This window comes from Oscarella lobularis, chromosome 3 (genome assembly GCF_947507565.1).
Source record: "Oscarella lobularis chromosome 3, ooOscLobu1.1, whole genome shotgun sequence".
NCBI classification, from domain to species: domain Eukaryota; kingdom Metazoa; phylum Porifera; class Homoscleromorpha; order Homosclerophorida; family Oscarellidae; genus Oscarella; species Oscarella lobularis.
Window position 1 is genome coordinate 2,492,701 of NC_089177.1, and position 16,060 is coordinate 2,508,760.

At 49.6% G+C, this 16,060-nt stretch overlaps 7 protein-coding genes and 1 long non-coding RNA gene across 13 annotated transcripts in view; 3 read left to right on the forward strand and 5 right to left on the reverse strand.

Moving 5' to 3' along the window:
* Positions 1-499, reverse strand: part of LOC136184537 (FH1/FH2 domain-containing protein 1-like) — a gene marked incomplete in the record, with an annotated part of 4,928 nt that extends 4,429 nt beyond the window's left edge. Inside the window, 3 exon segments of the mRNA XM_065971441.1 lie at positions 19-77; positions 141-244; positions 304-499. Of these exon segments, the coding sequence (XP_065827513.1) occupies positions 19-77; positions 141-244; positions 304-462 (322 nt within the window).
* A 134-nt stretch (positions 500-633) lies between these two features.
* Positions 634-5,563, reverse strand: LOC136184539 (DNA topoisomerase I, mitochondrial-like). 4 transcript variants are annotated; one of them, XM_065971448.1, is made up of 35 exons: positions 5,475-5,563; positions 5,385-5,423; positions 5,277-5,322; positions 5,084-5,115; positions 4,994-5,027; positions 4,883-4,926; positions 4,786-4,825; positions 4,692-4,729; positions 4,393-4,632; positions 4,272-4,343; positions 4,171-4,221; positions 4,059-4,115; positions 3,921-4,004; positions 3,810-3,862; positions 3,687-3,744; positions 3,566-3,626; positions 3,476-3,510; positions 3,229-3,315; positions 3,049-3,171; positions 2,849-2,995; positions 2,755-2,795; positions 2,636-2,696; positions 2,402-2,482; positions 2,235-2,350; positions 2,151-2,178; positions 2,007-2,091; positions 1,853-1,953; positions 1,727-1,795; positions 1,521-1,610; positions 1,445-1,469; positions 1,309-1,385; positions 1,120-1,250; positions 987-1,065; positions 862-932; positions 634-807 (listed from the first exon to the last, which is right to left on the reverse strand). In XM_065971448.1, the coding sequence occupies exons 1-35, from the start codon at positions 5,502-5,504 to the stop codon at positions 705-707; spliced, it is 2,529 nt and encodes an 842-aa protein (XP_065827520.1). In that variant the 5' UTR covers positions 5,505-5,563; the 3' UTR covers positions 634-704. The 4 variants fall into 4 exon arrangements, with proteins under 4 accessions (XP_065827520.1, XP_065827518.1, XP_065827519.1 ...); XM_065971446.1 differs by having other exon boundaries at positions 987-1,250; positions 4,692-4,723; XM_065971447.1 differs by having other exon boundaries at positions 987-1,250; positions 4,402-4,632.
* Positions 5,564-5,826: 263 nt separating this feature from the next.
* Positions 5,827-6,913, forward strand: LOC136184550 (ribonuclease P protein subunit p29-like). Its single transcript, XM_065971460.1, has 6 exons — positions 5,827-5,837; positions 5,889-5,956; positions 6,004-6,329; positions 6,381-6,442; positions 6,536-6,637; positions 6,695-6,913. Exons 1-6 carry the CDS (start codon positions 5,828-5,830, stop codon positions 6,832-6,834), a joined length of 708 nt encoding a protein of 235 aa, XP_065827532.1. The 5' UTR covers position 5,827; the 3' UTR covers positions 6,835-6,913.
* LOC136184542 (plasminogen-like) lies at positions 6,718-9,451 on the reverse strand. Of its 2 annotated transcripts, XM_065971452.1 has the most exons (8): positions 9,190-9,451; positions 8,539-8,988; positions 8,443-8,472; positions 8,047-8,271; positions 7,551-7,985; positions 7,261-7,488; positions 6,915-7,206; positions 6,718-6,867 (listed from the first exon to the last, which is right to left on the reverse strand). In XM_065971452.1, exons 1-7 carry the CDS (start codon positions 9,260-9,262, stop codon positions 6,923-6,925), a joined length of 1,725 nt encoding a protein of 574 aa, XP_065827524.1. In that variant the 5' UTR covers positions 9,263-9,451; the 3' UTR covers positions 6,718-6,867; positions 6,915-6,922. The 2 variants fall into 2 exon arrangements, with proteins under 2 accessions (XP_065827524.1, XP_065827523.1); XM_065971451.1 differs by having other exon boundaries at positions 6,718-7,206.
* Positions 9,452-9,671: 220 nt separating this feature from the next.
* On the forward strand, positions 9,672-12,985 carry LOC136184541 (copine-3-like). The gene is made up of 11 exons (XM_065971450.1): positions 9,672-9,923; positions 9,981-10,164; positions 10,217-10,335; positions 10,394-10,575; positions 10,625-10,687; positions 10,738-10,848; positions 10,909-11,044; positions 11,101-11,427; positions 11,643-11,753; positions 11,801-11,923; positions 11,975-12,985. The coding sequence occupies exons 1-11, from the start codon at positions 9,753-9,755 to the stop codon at positions 12,173-12,175; spliced, it is 1,728 nt and encodes a 575-aa protein (XP_065827522.1). The 5' UTR covers positions 9,672-9,752; the 3' UTR covers positions 12,176-12,985.
* LOC136184552 (uncharacterized) lies at positions 10,596-13,223 on the reverse strand. 2 transcript variants are annotated; one of them, XR_010669376.1, is made up of 4 exons: positions 12,000-13,204; positions 11,595-11,920; positions 10,885-11,540; positions 10,596-10,828 (listed from the first exon to the last, which is right to left on the reverse strand). It is a non-coding gene; the product is annotated as an uncharacterized lncRNA (long non-coding RNA). The 2 variants fall into 2 exon arrangements; XR_010669375.1 differs by having other exon boundaries at positions 11,595-13,223.
* A 908-nt stretch (positions 13,224-14,131) lies between these two features.
* LOC136184549 (hematopoietic prostaglandin D synthase-like) lies at positions 14,132-15,395 on the forward strand. The gene has a single exon (XM_065971459.1). The coding sequence runs from the start codon at positions 14,580-14,582 to the stop codon at positions 15,288-15,290; it is 711 nt and encodes a 236-aa protein (XP_065827531.1). The 5' UTR covers positions 14,132-14,579; the 3' UTR covers positions 15,291-15,395.
* On the reverse strand, positions 15,366-16,055 carry LOC136184477 (hematopoietic prostaglandin D synthase-like). The gene has a single exon (XM_065971383.1). It carries the CDS (start codon positions 16,053-16,055, stop codon positions 15,366-15,368), a length of 690 nt encoding a protein of 229 aa, XP_065827455.1.
* Positions 16,056-16,060: the final 5 nt, after the last annotated feature.

Below are 16,060 nucleotides of genomic sequence, written 5' to 3' on the forward strand. Positions count from 1 at the left end.
GGAGAGAAGTCAACGTACCGAGAATGACGTGTACGCGAACGCTCGGCTTCGTTCGTACGAGTAGAATCGTCTTGCGACTTGAGTAGAAAAAGAGACCCCCTCCCGTTTTCGTTCGACGCTCGAAATTGGAGCGTACGTACCTGTCGCGAACGAGTCCCAACTCCGTCGCCTGTTCTTCGATTGTCGAATCGAGATCGAGAAACGTCGTCGCTTCGCCAGTGACTTGGAGTGATATATCCTCGATCTAGGCGACGCGACGACGCTCGAGGGGAAAGGTCGTTCTCTCCCCCTCTCCGGACTTACGTTGTGCGGAGCTTTGAGGAGTTTGTGTACGCCCGCCAGCTGGCTGACGATCGGAATGCTCGGTTCGAACGTGTAGACGAGAGGGCGCGTCGGCTCGGCGAAGGCGACCGCGAACGGATCGCGATCGTCCATGAATTGAACGCGATACTTGTAGTCCATGTCGAGGATGCGAGCGTCCCGACGCGGAGCCGTATATTACCGTACTTGCGCGCGTGTTATTTTATTACGCGGAACATTCACGCCCACGCACGTCGCGACAATGACGCGAAGCGCGACTCACTTCCGAGACATTGCCTTGGTGATGAACTGGGAGTCGATGAACCGAACGGATAAATAGAAAGGCATGTATTTCATCGATTTTCGCGTCCGGTTCGCCTATAAATAAGAAGATTCCGAGAGTTCTAAAATTCGAACGTCTCGTCTGCCATGTGGATGGCCCAGGCGAATTTCTCCCTCTGCGTCTTATTGTAGATTTTCTCCAATGGGACGTCCAACTTCTTGCACCTGCGTAGGAAGCGGTTGAGATGGGTAAAAAAGGTCATGTCCTGTGCACTTTACCACGCCACAGTTATTCTGGGATCAAGATAATTCAGTTTGGACGTACCCAACGCGATGGTCTTATTCTCTTCCTATTACGAAAGCATTGCCAATAAGGAAGACAGCGATTAACGATAGGTGACCACCTTGTCCGTTTGCTGCACTTCAAGTTGACGGAGCTGCGTTTTCAATCGTTCTACGGCGTTCGCCTTTTTTGTCACCTCACTAGATAGATACCGCGAAAGGTTTTGAAATAATGCGTAGATTTTTTTTCGTTGCCTCGAATGTTTGCTGGAGCTCTTCTTCAGGCTCTTCAACTCCTTTTCGGCGGCGGCGATCTTTTCCACTTTATCCTTGATCTTGTCGCCAAGTCGTTCCATCTGCTGCTCGAACGTTTTGGGAATGGAGCGCTGGGTTTCAAAAGTAATAGAAAAAAAAAAAGAAAAAAATTTGCTTCGTTATGCGTGCCTGGTGGTTGCAGAGAATAGCGACTTGACGATTGGCGCGATTATACGAAAGCAATTGTTCAGCGACAGAAGCCTTGTCTGGGAAATAAAAGAACGTGCAAAAAAACGAGGCGAAAAGAGTCTTGAACTTGTTTTACCTTCTGTGAGGGCCTTCAGTTGCTCCTTCGAAAAAAAAACGTCAAAACGAATTGCACACTCATTTCCATCTCTTACCTGCAGAGTGATTGACGCGTTGTACGTTCGAAACACTTTGGCTGTGAGACCAGGCATGATTCCTTGCAAGTGCTTGTTTAACGTTGTCGTCTACAAACCCCAAATTGAATCAATTCCAATAGAAGAGTCTTCTAGAAATCCTACTCTACTCTATATCGGATATTTTCTATTTATAAATTTTTAGGGGACCCCTGCGTTCGCTCTACCGTAATTCTGTCAAACAAATCGTCGCCCGGTTCCTTTTGGTCCATGAATCGCTTCAAATTTTTGAAAACCTATAAACGAAACCGCCAATGAAAACCGGCTTCGAACACTCGTCAATCGCTCGAGACCTGTTTCTCGACTGCAACGTGATTGATGTAACGAATCGAATCCTTCCCAAGAAAGTCAAACTCGACGACGTACTCTTTACCCTCCCAAGTATCATGCAGCCCTATTGCATAAAAAAGCGTGAAAAACGGAACCAAGACGAGAGATCTCGCATACGGATATGTTCGACGCGAAGAGAACAGCAGCCAACCGTGTCCGCTTCCTCGTCAGTATCCTTCTCATTTCCGGCTCTCAAGGCGAGCTAAAGTGGGATCGTAGAACTAAGGACCAGTCGTTATGCACTCTATATAGAGTCGTTGCCTTGTCAATGAAGTAAACAGCGACGCCCCTGAAGGAGACTATTGCGTGAATTGACGCTCGACCGAGCTACGCGAGCGTACGCACCTCTGTCTGTCTTGCATCAATTTCGATTTCCAATCGCGTTTATATTCGCCGCGTATTCTCTCCACGTTGCCCTTCAGCTTTCGAGCCGTCTCGTATTTCTGCCAATCCTTTTCTCCCTGCAAGAGGTCGATGAGAGTTCGTGCGCGGAAACGCCAATGCAATTGCACCTTCAGATGAGACGCGGCGTTCAGCAGCACGTACTTTCGCTCTCCGTTCACCGTATCGATCCAACTGGCCAGCCACGTCACCTGGGAGAACGAATACTTTATGAAACGGATTCTAGCTGAACAAATAGACGACAAGACAAACACAGGAGAGAGAGAGAAGAGCGACAGATTGGATGCAAGTAAACAGGCTAAGCACTGCGCGACCACAGCCTAATTACGCGCGTCTATGTTCACCTTGTTATCGTGCCTGACTTCTCCCCAACGTCCACTTGGTGGAACGGGCAGCTTCGCCTCCCTTTTGCAACGTACACGTGAACCCTTTTGGGAGGGAAACGTGTATTCGCTAATCTTACTTTCCAATATTGATTGTAATGTCTTCAGCGTGAATTCGTTTCTAAACGAACGAGATATAGATTGGGGGGCCCCGCTTTCAACGTCTGGGTCTACTTTTAATTTTCCCATTTTGGGATGCTCGCCTCGGCCTCGAAATAGGCCGGGAGGCTCGATTTTCCAATTTCCGATTTTTTGCCTATGACCGTCGATTAGGCAGAAGCCGTACTCTTCCTGTAGGGCCTCATTTTGCTCCTTCAATTTCTAAAAAAAAACAACGTCGTGAGATTCCGCAGGTTATATCGTTGTCCTACGACCTTTTTCTCTTCCTTGCTCATTTGTTTTCGTTCTTCCGCTTTCTTCACATAATACTTCTGTATGGCGCTGAAATCGCACTTCTCGAAATTGGTGATTTTCGCCCTTTCCTCCAAAGTCATCGCCTAGGAGGGGAAAAAACTGCGTCAATAGGTACGCGTCTCTTCGCCTCTTTGACACACTTTTCTCCAGTCTGCCCAGAAATTATCTCTGAACACCGGTTTGGATGTATAGTCGTGATCCAACATCCGCGCGTAGAAGCCTGCCGCCTGCGCAACAACAAAAAAACACGCGTTTTCTATGCCCAAGGAAGCTTTTAGAGACGAAGATGCAATTAAGCTTCTACGGGGTCGAATCCCACCCAAAATGAAATTACACTTTTTCTGGGAAATACACGCGACGCTAATCCCATTGGAAGACTAAAAATACCTCTTCCGCTAGCGGACACAACTTAAATGGCTTGCCTGACAGAAGAAATGAATGAATGAGAACGATCGCAGATACATATCATCAGCTCACCTTTGTATACGAAATGAACTGAGTCTGGTAACGGTTCATAAGGTGCAGAGAAATAGGGGCCCTAAACGAGAGTGCGGTTCAGGTGCAGTCATCTTCCCTTCTCTCTGTTCTCCACTCGTACTTTGTGAGACAGCGTCCGCCATTTGACGCCATCCTTCTTAGACCGATCTTCCTCCCACCTTCAAACGGCGCACGATATATATTTTTCTCCCGCTATATGTACAAAAACGACTCTCTTGCTAACCATTTCCAAATTTCGGGCTCTTCTTTCGCCTTCTTCTTAGGATTTCCGCTTGCCTTCGAGAGAACGAAGAGGAGTCAAAGTTGTGCTCTGGCAAAGAAGCGTTTAGCCGACCTCTGCGCTTTTCTTTCTCTTTCCACTCGACGTCGCTGATTCGCTCTTCACCGCCGTCTTTGCTTTCTTAGCGGGCGTCTTCTTCTGCTCGAACGAAGCTAACTCAAAAGAACTCCTCCTTCGCAGCCGAAAACGAACCTTGAAGTCTTCTTCTTCTTCGCTATCTTCGCCGTCACTTTCAATAGGACGTTTCTTCTATAAAAAAAAGCACGTGTAATCGTTCGTCATCTCTCTCCCCTTGCAACGTTGCCTTAGTCTTGGCAGTCTTTCCTTTCGGTTCGACTTTCTTCTTAGCAATAATCTGCAACACTCTCGCTACACACTGTGCCTCTATCATACAACTGTTCATACCAATGGTCTATCATCGTCGTCTTTTTCTTTCTTCACTTCTTTGTCATTGCTCATCGCTTTACGGTCGTTTTTCTGAAAAAAAAGAAATGTTGAACAAACGCGTCAACTTTCACGTGCAAACCTTTGGAACCTTTGATGACGTTTTTGCCTTTGTTTCCTTATCAGACGTCGCCTGCTTCATTGTTTCCGTCTGATTCTCGTACCACTCGTCGTCGTCGTCATCGTCGTCGTCGTCACTATAAGCCAAATCGCTCTGACGACGCTTCCTGCTCCCTTTCGCTTCCTCGCCATCCGACATCTTCTGCTTTGCCTTGTCAGCGGCACCGCGACTGGGTCGTCGCACGCGAGCGCCGCCGGAATTCTTCACAAAGTCACTTTACATATAACACACATAAAGATATGCCTCTTGTGAAAAATTACAGTTCCTGATTCGACCACCGCGCGTTTCTTGGCTGCGCCTTGTCAGGAGAAAAATTCGATACGACGACGTCACATCTCGATCTGATCTGCATACCGTCATTTTTCGATTTCGAATTCGAGGAACCACTCGGAAGCTAATAGAGAGACAAACGTCAAAAATCAATTAAAAGAGGTCTGTCTATAGAGTGTACCGTTTGAGACACAACCGTAGCTGCCTTCTTCTCGCTCTTTGATCCTGCGTGGCAAAAACGTGACGAAAACCCGTGCCAATACCTACCCATCCCTATGCAGCAACCACAGACCTTCTTTAGCCTTTCCATCTGCATTGGGAACGGTCTGAAGAACGAAGAACCGCACATTATCATACCGACGCCCACGCGCGAGAATCCCACCTCTTTCTCCCTTTCGTCCTTGCTGCGAGAGTCTAGAAACGACGGAAGAAACGAAGTCGGTAAAGCGTGCACTGGCGACCATGCCGATCGACCACGCCCACTCGTAAAGACCATTTTTTTTCTCTTCCCTCCCGAAAACGCACGCGGACGTCGCTCCTTTCGAGGAAACGGGGGGACTCCGGTATCGACTCACCTTTCGATTTGGTTCGCGTTCCCGTCGATTTGGACTTCTTGAGTTTCTGTAGGAGATGGAGGCGAATTGGCACGTGGTTTGCGCGACGTTCCGGCGAACATTTCCTACCAAAGGGACGTCTTCCGTAGCAGTTGTCTTCGCGCGCGGCTAAAAGGAGTTGGTCTGAGCCGACTGGGACGATTATCGATTTTTCCTCACCGCCGTTGACTTTGATGGAGACTCGCTCATCTCTCCAGACGAGACGACGAGCTATCTTCCCAAAAATCGTTGTGAGCATGCGCAGGATTTTTGCTTGTTCTATGTGCACGTGCACAAACTGGACAGATTTTTAATTCTATTTTTAATCAATCTACGACGATAAACACGGTAGATTTTGGAAGATTTCCTCAGCCATGTAGTTTTAGCTAGCTACAGTGTACTGAGTAGCTTTTCACAGTAGTTGCTTCCTCTTTCAGAGAATAGAATGCTTAGCTAACGTCAGAAAATACAACGTTTGAAAATGCGCCCAAAACACTAATAAATTTTAGTCGTGCCGTAACTGTGCCGTAAAGATGAGCAAAGGTGCGTCGATTTGCCGCAGAACGTCCGTATCGCCACCTCTTGTTGTTCTAGGAGACTCAGCTGCTAGTTCAGAATTGCCCGAATTCGTCTTGAGAGACTCCGAAGCACTGGGACTCAAAGTAATGCAGGCGAGAATTCGCATCTTCGAACCTCTTCCCCCTTTTAGCCGTTGAAAGAGACGCCAAGCGGTTTTGTTTCCGCCTTCGTCGACTCGCACGTCCACCGCAACAAACGTCGATCCGTCCACGCGCTCGAAACCAAACGACTTCTCCTGTTCGATCCGCGCAAGCGCGATCGGCGAAAACGAGGCGAAGAAGGCTCTGCCAAGCGAACGTCGTGCGCTTATCGTCCGCTCTCGTCGAGAGAGAAGAAGCGAAGAAAGACGAACGACGCTTTCCTGCGCGAATGCACGCGATACGACGATTTCGTGCCTCTGCACAAACTCTGGCTCCAATACATGAAAGATCTGCTAGAAATACGAAGCGATTCAAAGTGAGCGAGTTCATGCGGACTCATATATAAGACTGAATGTAATGACGGCAGGGGAGGGGGTCAGATGCTATCAAAACTTGCCAAGGCTGATTTCCATGGATGCAAGATGACAGGTACGCTGTCATACTTACAAATGTACTGTACATACATACATTATTATGACCGTTGTAGTTTCTACTCTAAGTGTACTCGTTTCCTCTTTCCAGTATCTAAATCCAAGTGCCCCCATTATGTTGGTCTGACTGGAATCATCATAATGGAAACGCAGAACACGTTCAAAGTGATCACGAAAGAAAACACCATTAAAGGTCCCCAGCGAGATGGGCACTCCCTGTGATTACATACGAAAGCGCGCGCGTTTTTAGTTGTGCCTAAGAGTGGGTCTGTGTTTGCCTTTTGCATCGACACCTTTCTTTTCAATTTACACGGAAGCCAGCTCTGCTATCGAGCCGCGGAACGATCCGCGAGAAAATTCAAGCTCAAACCAACCAAGGATGACGTCTAGCTAGCTAGCAGCGGTTGTATACTCAATGTTTTTCTAGCAGATTAATCTATAAATGTATGACGTTATGTAATTTTTCCTACCTCTTCTCTCACGACCTCGTCTCGTCGCCAGTAGACTTGTTTTCGTTTTCCGTTCTCTCCTCCATTTCCATTTCTCTCCGCTGCTGCGCGACGTTGGGAATGAGAAACTCGCCCAAGTAGTCATCTTCCGACAGCAGACGCGCATCTCCGACGCGACAGCAGCACTGAAACTCATTCCGCTTCTTTTGGCGTCGCCATATCGCGGCGCAAAGACCGACGAATAGAAGCAAGCCAACGCCGCCAACGACGCTTGCAATGATGTAGCGAGAATGGCTTTCGCCAGCAGGCTCATCTAAAACAAACCCCGTCACTGTCACGTCGACTGGCAGGCGGGTTTTTTTCAAACCATTCGAACACTTGGGTACGTCGCAGTACTCCCATCTCGTCTCCGTGTCTGTCGTATAACACCACGGCCTTTCTAGTCGCTCATCCGGATTTCTGCACGCACTACCAGTAGGAGGATTGTTCATCAAGTGAGCGTGAGGATATTGGGACGTCCAAGCCTGGCACGATAACCCTGATTCGGTGACAGACGTCGTCCCAACGTAACCGGCACCACGGTCGGAATAACAATCTGAAGAAAAGGAAGATTGTGTGTACATCAGAGTTGAATCCTAATTAAAGAAGATATGCTACCTTTCGTAAATTCCTCTTCCTTTGGAGGCATCTTTTCTTCAACGATGCACTCAAACGATTCTTCATCATACTGACTCGGAAATTCGTCACATTTTGGCAATAAGGAGAGACTAAACTTCGGATTCTCTTTGATGGTCTCCTCAATCCACTTCCAGTGTTTCGCACAGACGTCGTCTGTCAGCGACTCGCAATACTCGCGACAGACGGACAGCGGACGAGGTTCGGGCGACGACGCATCACACAGGGGCATGTCGATCAAGCACATCAGTCGACTTATTCGCCGAAAGCACGTGTCATTCTTGCCCAGCAGTAGAACAAAGATTGACAGCTTCTCCGCCGAATCGAATTCACTTGTGTTCCAGAAACGCTCGACGTTGGGAATTTCGAAGTTCGGACATCCCAAACTGACGCGTCCGTCGCATACCAAGTCAGGATCTGAAGCAAAAGAGCTCCTTGGGTAAACATTGAAAAATAAAAAAAAGACTTCGTTTCTTACGACATCTGGGCACGTTGCACTCTTCCCATCGTACGGACGAGTTGGTCGTGTAGCACCACGGCTGCGCGGCACGACCTTCTGGATTTCTACAGTAGTTTGCTTCGGCGGTGATCATCGACGAATGGGCGTGCGGCGACTGAGAGGCCCAGTTCTGGCACGGATAGCCCGAACGAGTCACCGCCACTTTGCCCGCGTAACCTCGCCCAATACCAACGTAGCAAGAATCTTATACATACCCAAAATAGAATAATGAAAAACTCGTAATTATTTGATTTGATACAGCGAAACCTGTCTGTACAGACCACAGTGGAATTAGACACGTGTGGCCCTAAGTCAAGGCATTTATGTAATAGACGATGTTAGACAGGTTTCACTGCATCGTGTCATATTTAGTACCTTCTTCCTCTTGCTCTTGGCCATACGTAGCTGTGCGCGAGACCCGTCCCCCACAATAAGTATACCAAATTATTCTAAATCACATATATAGCTTGCCTTGTGGCTTCCACACTTGACTCCAGCACTCCGGTTCGTCGCCGCCGCGCATCGACCCGCCGAACCCGCTGCCGTCGCACGTCGACAGGTCGACTCCGTCGACGACGTTCGTCAGATTGGCGACCAAATGCCACTGATTGCCCTGGCACACTTCGTCTCTTCCGACGTAGCAATCGTCAACGCAGACGGGGCGTCCGGATGCAGTGTCCCCGTCGCCCCCGCCCTCGCCGCCGCCCCCGCCGCCGACGCCACAATAGGGAAAAACCAAATGGCACAGCAACGTCTTTACATAATCCCGACAACCGGACTCGACTTCATCCAAATCATCTAATTCGTCAAACGTCTTCGTCAACGTCTTCTCCGCTTCGTCGATCGCGCCGCGATCGTAGAAGATCTCGGCGAGAAGTACGTCACGACAGACGCTTCCCTCGTAGCTCCCGCACTTGTTACCTGGGGCGAGATGAGACGAGACTACTTGGGGGGAGAGACAGGGATGGGAGGACGGGTCCTTATATACGAATTTCGGGAAAGGGAAACAGTGGGGGCTCCTCTCCTCTTCCCCCCTTACGAAATTATACAGTAACTGACTGTGTTTAGTCTCCCAATCGTACGGACAAGAAACGCGATTCGAGGAGATCTTGTTATCGTTACCGGCGACTAGTAGTAGAACGAGTGTTCCCGTTACGATCGCGAGAAGGCGCGACGTCGTTTTTGTTCGAGGCATCGAGAGTGGCAGTTCTCGACGTTCGACGATAACCGGTTGTGGGCGAACGACGTCGACGGGGTTACGTCCGCTATTGGTCGACGCCTAATGGACGTGAATTCGATTTGGGTTTTTTGGCGGTGATTCGTTGCCGTTGAGAGGGCTCGATTGGAAAGAAAAACGACTCGGACTCGTTGCTGTTTGCGCGAGCTTGAGCATGAAAGGGACCGCGCGAGTGCATTGGGATAGGTGAGACGTAAATAAGCAGGAAATCCGGGGACTGTCAGCTCAGCGCCTTGGGCATGCAAATGATACACCAAGCTTCTCATTTTTTGGAGTAAAGACGGTTAACCGTAAAGAATTTGATGGCAGCTAACGCTAGGGATCTCTGTCTGATCAGGATTTTTACTGCAGGCAGCGCCGTAAGAATGAGCATACGGGTCTAGTCTCACACTTGTACAGAAGACAACTTGCATTTGCCGGCCGTTTAGAGACAGTCAAGACGATTACAATGTACTCCGCGTCGGGATCAAAAGTGCAAATATCGGTCCGCTGCACGGGACTCGTCAATCTCGATCGATTCTCGAAAAGCGATCCGATGTGCGTCCTATTCGAAGACAAAAAGGGCGCGTGGATCGAGCAGGGACGCACGGAAGTGATCAAGGACAATCTCAATCCCGACGTAGGCCAAAAATCGAAACCGACGTCTTCGGTTGTGACTTTTTTTTTCCTTTTTTAGTTCGCTCACACTTTCATCGTCGATTATCACTTCGAAGAAAGCCAGCCGCTCAAGTTCGCCGTCTACGACGTCGACAGTTCGACGAGAAATTTGGCGAAGCACGACTACATCGGCGAAGTCGAACTGTGTCTCGCCGACATCGTCGTCGCCGGACGAGTTCTCGTCAAGACGCTCAAACGATCTGGCACGATAATCTAATTAATTATTTTAATATAATTAATTTTGAAAGTTTTTAGGAGATAAGTCGGCACGTGGTAAGATTCACTTGTCGGCTGAGGAGGGTGAGGAGAATAAGTGCAATATTGAATTTATTATTGGTGGGAGTCATTTGGATAAGAAGGACTTCTTTGGCAAGGTCAGGGAATATATTGAGAGATGCTGTGGTTTCTTATATACTCGCTCTTCCTTTTTAGTCGGATCCCTATTTGGAGATTAGTCGAGGATTGGAGGACAATAATTTCGTGCTGGTGCATCGAACCGAAGTGATACGAAACACGTTGAATCCGCGCTGGAAGAAGTTTCAGATAAGCGCTCAGAAATTGTGCAACGGAGACTTTGACAGGCCGTTGCAGTTAACGTGTTGGGACTGGGACAAGTGAGAACGGAGAAGGCGGATGGGCCAATTTCTCATTGTATTATTATAGGAACGACACGCCTGATCTCATAGGGCGCGGAATCACGTCAGTCCGAGCTCTCCTTGGAGACGAGTAAGAGAAGTAGTAGAAAAAAAATTAGGAAGCAATCATTTTTTTTATAGAAAGGCTGGCATTCCTCCCATTGCCTCCTTGGAATTGATCGAGCCGCGCAAGAAGGCCAAGAAGGGAAAGAAGTACACCAACTCGGGAATCCTACAATTCTTGCATTGCAAGTGAGAGCATGGCACCCTCCCCTCGGCGCCCCAAACCTTCTCTCTAATGCTTCCGAGTAGGATATTTCCCGTTCCGTCGTTCTTGGATTTCGTCAGGGGCGGATGCGAGATCAGTCTGATGGTGGCGGTCGATTTCACGGCATCGAACGGCGACCCCAGTCTTCCCTCGTCGCTTCACTACAATCATCCCTACCAGGTACGGTTCTCCTAAAAACTGCGCAATCTCTAGCTCTCACCCAATCTTGTTCTCAGATGAACGAATACGTGGAAGCAATACAGTCCGTGGGAAGCGTTCTCGCTCCCTACGACAGCGATCAATTGTTTCCTATCTGGGGTTTCGGTGCGAGGATTCCTCCCAGTCACGCCGTTTCGCACTGCTTTCCGCTCACCGGCAGCGTGGATCGGCCCGAAGTGCGCGGCGTCGAGGGCATGGTCGAAGCCTATCGCTACAGCCTCGCCAATGTGCAGCTGTACGGGCCGACGATATTCTCGCAGATACTGACCGCCGCCCTTCACAAAGTGAAACGAAATCCAATCAGTCAGGAACAGCAACTGTATCACATACTCCTTATAATAACGGTGAGAAAGGACAATACGCCCTAGGGATAGAGAAAGACGACTGCGAAATAGTCACCTAGAGGGGGAGCATTCCGAATGCGTAGATGTAGAGTAGAACCTCAAGACATGAGTACCTAAGAGGTGGATTCTACATATGTATGCGTTTGTTTGGGTTATACTGTGCTTGCCTCCATCTTCTGATATAGACATGTTGATTTTTTTCTTCTTTTCCCCAGGACGGCGTGATTAACGATATGCAAAATGCTATTGATCGCATCGTCGAAGCGTCTGAATTGCCTTTGTCGATTGTGATTGTGGGCGTGGGAGCGGCCAATTTTAAGCTGATGGTACGCAACGAAACTGTACACTTCGATTTCTGTCCATGTGCTTATAGAATTGCCTCGATGCCGACGACGAGCCGCTGCGATCGCAAATGGGAAAGGTGATGAGTCGCGACATTGTCCAATTCGTTCCACTTCGAGACTTCCGATCGCAAGGTGGTGCCAATTTCTCTCTGGTAAGTCAAAGCGAATATTCCGATTTTAAATTCCTAAAGGCAATTTCGCAGACGCGCGAGGTTCTGTCGGAAATACCTGAGCAATTGACGACGCTGATGAAAAGCAAGGGAATCGTGCCCAATCCGCCGCGACTCGTTCCGCAGCAGTCTTTCTACGGATCGCCGGCTCCTCAACAACAACAACAACATCCGAATGCTCATCCCCCTTATCCGACGACGAGCTCGTCCCCGCCTTATCCTACAGGACACTGAAATGGCACAGTGCCGTCACCTTTGGCGGACTAAGAAAGATTGACTTCTCTCCTTTGCCCCATTTTGGTTTTTTGCGTTCGTTCTGATAACACTTTGCGTCATTTCGTACCACTAACGCTTTTGTAATACGATTCTCGTCCATAATAGGGCACTTCCGAATGCAAATGTCGCTCGCGTGCGCGTCATCGCTCCTCCCATGACCATCTAAGGAAAAGATCGAAAGCGAGGCGCTCGGGTGAGCCTCTCAACCTTTGACGTCCTTCGCTGGGCTAAAATGGCACGGAGAAGCGATTGGCGTCGCAGTCGTTGCCTATACGTGCCACTGTCGGCGAGCACGAGACGTTGGCAACGCCCCGTGTACACGCATCTTCAGTTTCTTTCGGAACTGACTTCACTGTGACGATTGCGCGCGACCGAATGAGCGAAAGGCGAACGTCTGCCGCTGGTACGGGCCGATTTGTATGTGAGACGGCCGGAGATCGCGCTGACGCTTCGCTTTCTTTAGACCCGCGAAAGTGGAGCGAAGGCGACGTCGTTGGCTGGCTCGAGGAGTCGCAGCGAAGCCTCGAACTCTTGCCCATCAACATGACGCGATTTCGCACGATGAACGGCTCCGCTCTGTGCAAGCTGACCGTCGACCAGTTTCTCAGCATCGAACCCCTATACGGAGACATTCTCTACGAGCACCTCAAAGCCACAATCAACCGAGCATGACTATGAACTTTTGTTGTAATTTAGCCTAAGTCTGTCCATGCTAGCGTGGTGTCTTATAGTCCGGTTCTTATATGTATAAAATGGGACGGTTGCGCACATTCGTGTTTAGCGGAAGGAGTGGGCGGGTGCATATAGGCCTACGTAGCCTTCCTCGATCGTACATGTATGCCAATCTTGCGTACGAAGAAGCCCAAGCGGTGAACCCGCGTTTTTTCGTAGAGGTTGCCCCGCAAGTTGGCGCAACTCTCACGCACGCGTGCTAATTTACCGGAAGGGAGGTACAATACGGTAGTTGGTATAAGAAACGCCAACAGGACATCGATTTGCTCAGTCGTTGTCGTTACTCCCCCCCGCACTCCCGTGTTACGTGGACTATACCGCAAACTATTTGCTCGGTCTTATACCGGTGGTTACGCGAAGCGTCACACAGATCAAACGAACAATCCGAGGACTACAACCGTGGCCTACCGTCTAGAGATAAAAGCGTCGACCAAACCACTCGCTACTATGAAGTACATGGCAGTGGCTCCCAAATTACGAATCGGCACCGAACTGCCATCAGGTGATCATGAAGCTCCTAATCGCTGCATGCATGGGCAGCGCGCGATGGGCCCGCCGGGGCTCCTTTCCCAACGAAGCCGACAAGAATCCCTTCCGTACGTTATTCGTACGGTTTCGCGTATGTTTGGCTTTGGCGCATAGTTTTCACGGCCCGACTTATTATAAGAGAATTGACCGCGCGCGGAGATCGAACCTGACTTATATGTACGTTCATCGATCGGCTGTGGCGCAGCTACATAGATCTATCACTCCGCAACATCCCCTGTCTGGGAATGCCGTAAACATGCTCTATAGATCTGCTAGTAGGTTCCTTAGAAGAACGAGGCTCGCGCGGCGCATTCGCATTTTTAGACAGTCGTTTTCGTCGCGCCGCGACTCGATCGCAGCCGCGGACCCCCTCCCCTCCAGCACTTATCGTTGTCTATACGTCCCCCGTGTTTTACAGATCCGCGCAAATGGACGAAACTCAACGTGCAACAGTGGCTACTCGACACCGGCCGACGCTACGGCATCGAATCGATCGATTTGAAACGATTCGAAATGAACGGACGCGGATTGTGTCTAATGACAATGAAAGGATTCGAGTTGCGCGTGCCCGGTCGAGGAGCTCTACTCTACGCCGCCTTCTGTCAGCGTTCTATGGCCTTTCTTATGGCTGAACGACGCCAGGAGAATCTCAGCTAATATATTTGAAAAAGAAAAAAACGATCGAGGTCACGCGGTTTCGATAGAGGAAAAGGAACGTCCGTATTTTGAACCCATCTAATATTCAATATTCACACGTATACTCTTTCGCGGTGATTCTATACCGGGGGTTGGATGTGAGACAATATGCGCTATGCATCCCCTGAGTTTAGTTGTAACAGTAGAATAGAGTACAGTATAACGTTTCGGTTAATTAGTCAGCCACTGAGTCTCCTACACTAAATGAATAAAAATGCTAATCGATATCGCTGAGTTGCTAAAAGAGAAAGGTGCTTCTAAGTTGTTTGCATACTACACTCATACATACAGCAGGTGTTTGCTTTGTTAGTACAGTCGTCAATTGGGAAGTGCGAGGCCCACATATACATATTCCTCCCATAGCTTACCTCGAACTTTTACCGCGCGCTAAAGACCAAAACAAAAAATGGCCAAAATCGTCTTCCGTTATTTCGCGTGCCAAGGCCGCGCCGAGCCGCTTCGCTTGCTTCTCGCCGACTCCGGCGTGCAGTTTGATGACGAACGCGTCCCGATCGACGAAAAGTGGAAACAAACGAAGCAGGACCGATCGATATCGGGTCCCTTCCAATGCCTACCGGTTCTCCACTGGGACTCGCATCTGATCGCTCAGACGGAGGCGATCGCCGTCTACCTGTCGATAAAACTCGGCTACGCAGGCGACGGATCGCCCGAGCAAATGGCGCAGAGCGCGGCGCTCTGTTCGGCAGCCCATCAGGATCTCGTCCAGACGGCGGTCAAGCTCCTCTACATTCCCGTGCTCGAGCCGCAAAAGAATCTCGAGGAGGCGTTCCACGAGACTGCGCGCAACATACACGGGCGCCTGCGCGCGCTCGACCATCTTCTCGACGAGAAACAATTCTTTCTCGGCGATCGACTGTGTTCGGGCGATTTTTTTCTTTACGCTGCTTTCGATCAAATTCTGACGATTTTCGGCGATAGTCTTTTCGACTCGTATCCTCGCCTGAAGGCGTTCTATGAGAGAATGGGGGCGCGACCCAATATAAAAGCCTACGTCGACGCCGGTCGAAGGCTGAAGTGTATCAGTGCAAATCCGAAGGAGCAGGAGGTCTTGGAGAAATTCAAAGAATTGGACGCCAATTCTACTCCTCAAAAGTGATTTTCTGCTTTTTTTTGCACGTGCGTTGTTGACTTTTTCTTCGCGTCTTTGCACTTTCTAAACGTTGCATTGTGCTTACAATCTCATATGTGCTCGAAAACCTTTCACTCTCTCGACGACTTCGTCCTCCTTTCGGCAACAACAAAGTCGCTTTGTCCTCTTACCAGAATCAACGTACGCTTTGACGCTGGGTCGCTTTTCCATGCGCCAATGAAAAGCCGTCAAACCCGGAAATGACCCAAACATCTCCTCGCCGAAAATCGTCATCAGCATATCAACGGCGACGTAGACGAAAAAGTCGCCGGCGCACGGCTTATTACCAGCGATAAAGAAGCTCTTCTCGCCGAGATAGTTCTCGAGATTCTGCAGACGAGGAGCGACCACGTGTGCGATCTCGTGGAACGCCCTTTCGAGGCCCCTCACCGGGGTGCAGAGAACTTTGACCGCCACTTGGATGAGATCTTGATAGGCGGCCGAAACGAGAGCGGCGCTATGCGCCGTTTGTTCTGCCGATCCGTCGCCGGCGTAGTCGAGCTTAGTCGCGAGATAGAGTGCAATCGCTTCCGTTTGGGCGATCAGGTAGGAGTCCCACTCGAGAACGGGCAGCGAGCGAAATGGGCCCCATTTCGACGTTTCCGCGAGCTTGCACTCTTCCGGCTGCACGCGTTCGTCTTTGAACGGCATGCCGGAGTCGGTTAGGAGGAGACGGAGTGGCTCGGCGCGACCCTGGCACTGAAGATAGCGAAGAACAATGCGAGCTGCCATGGCCA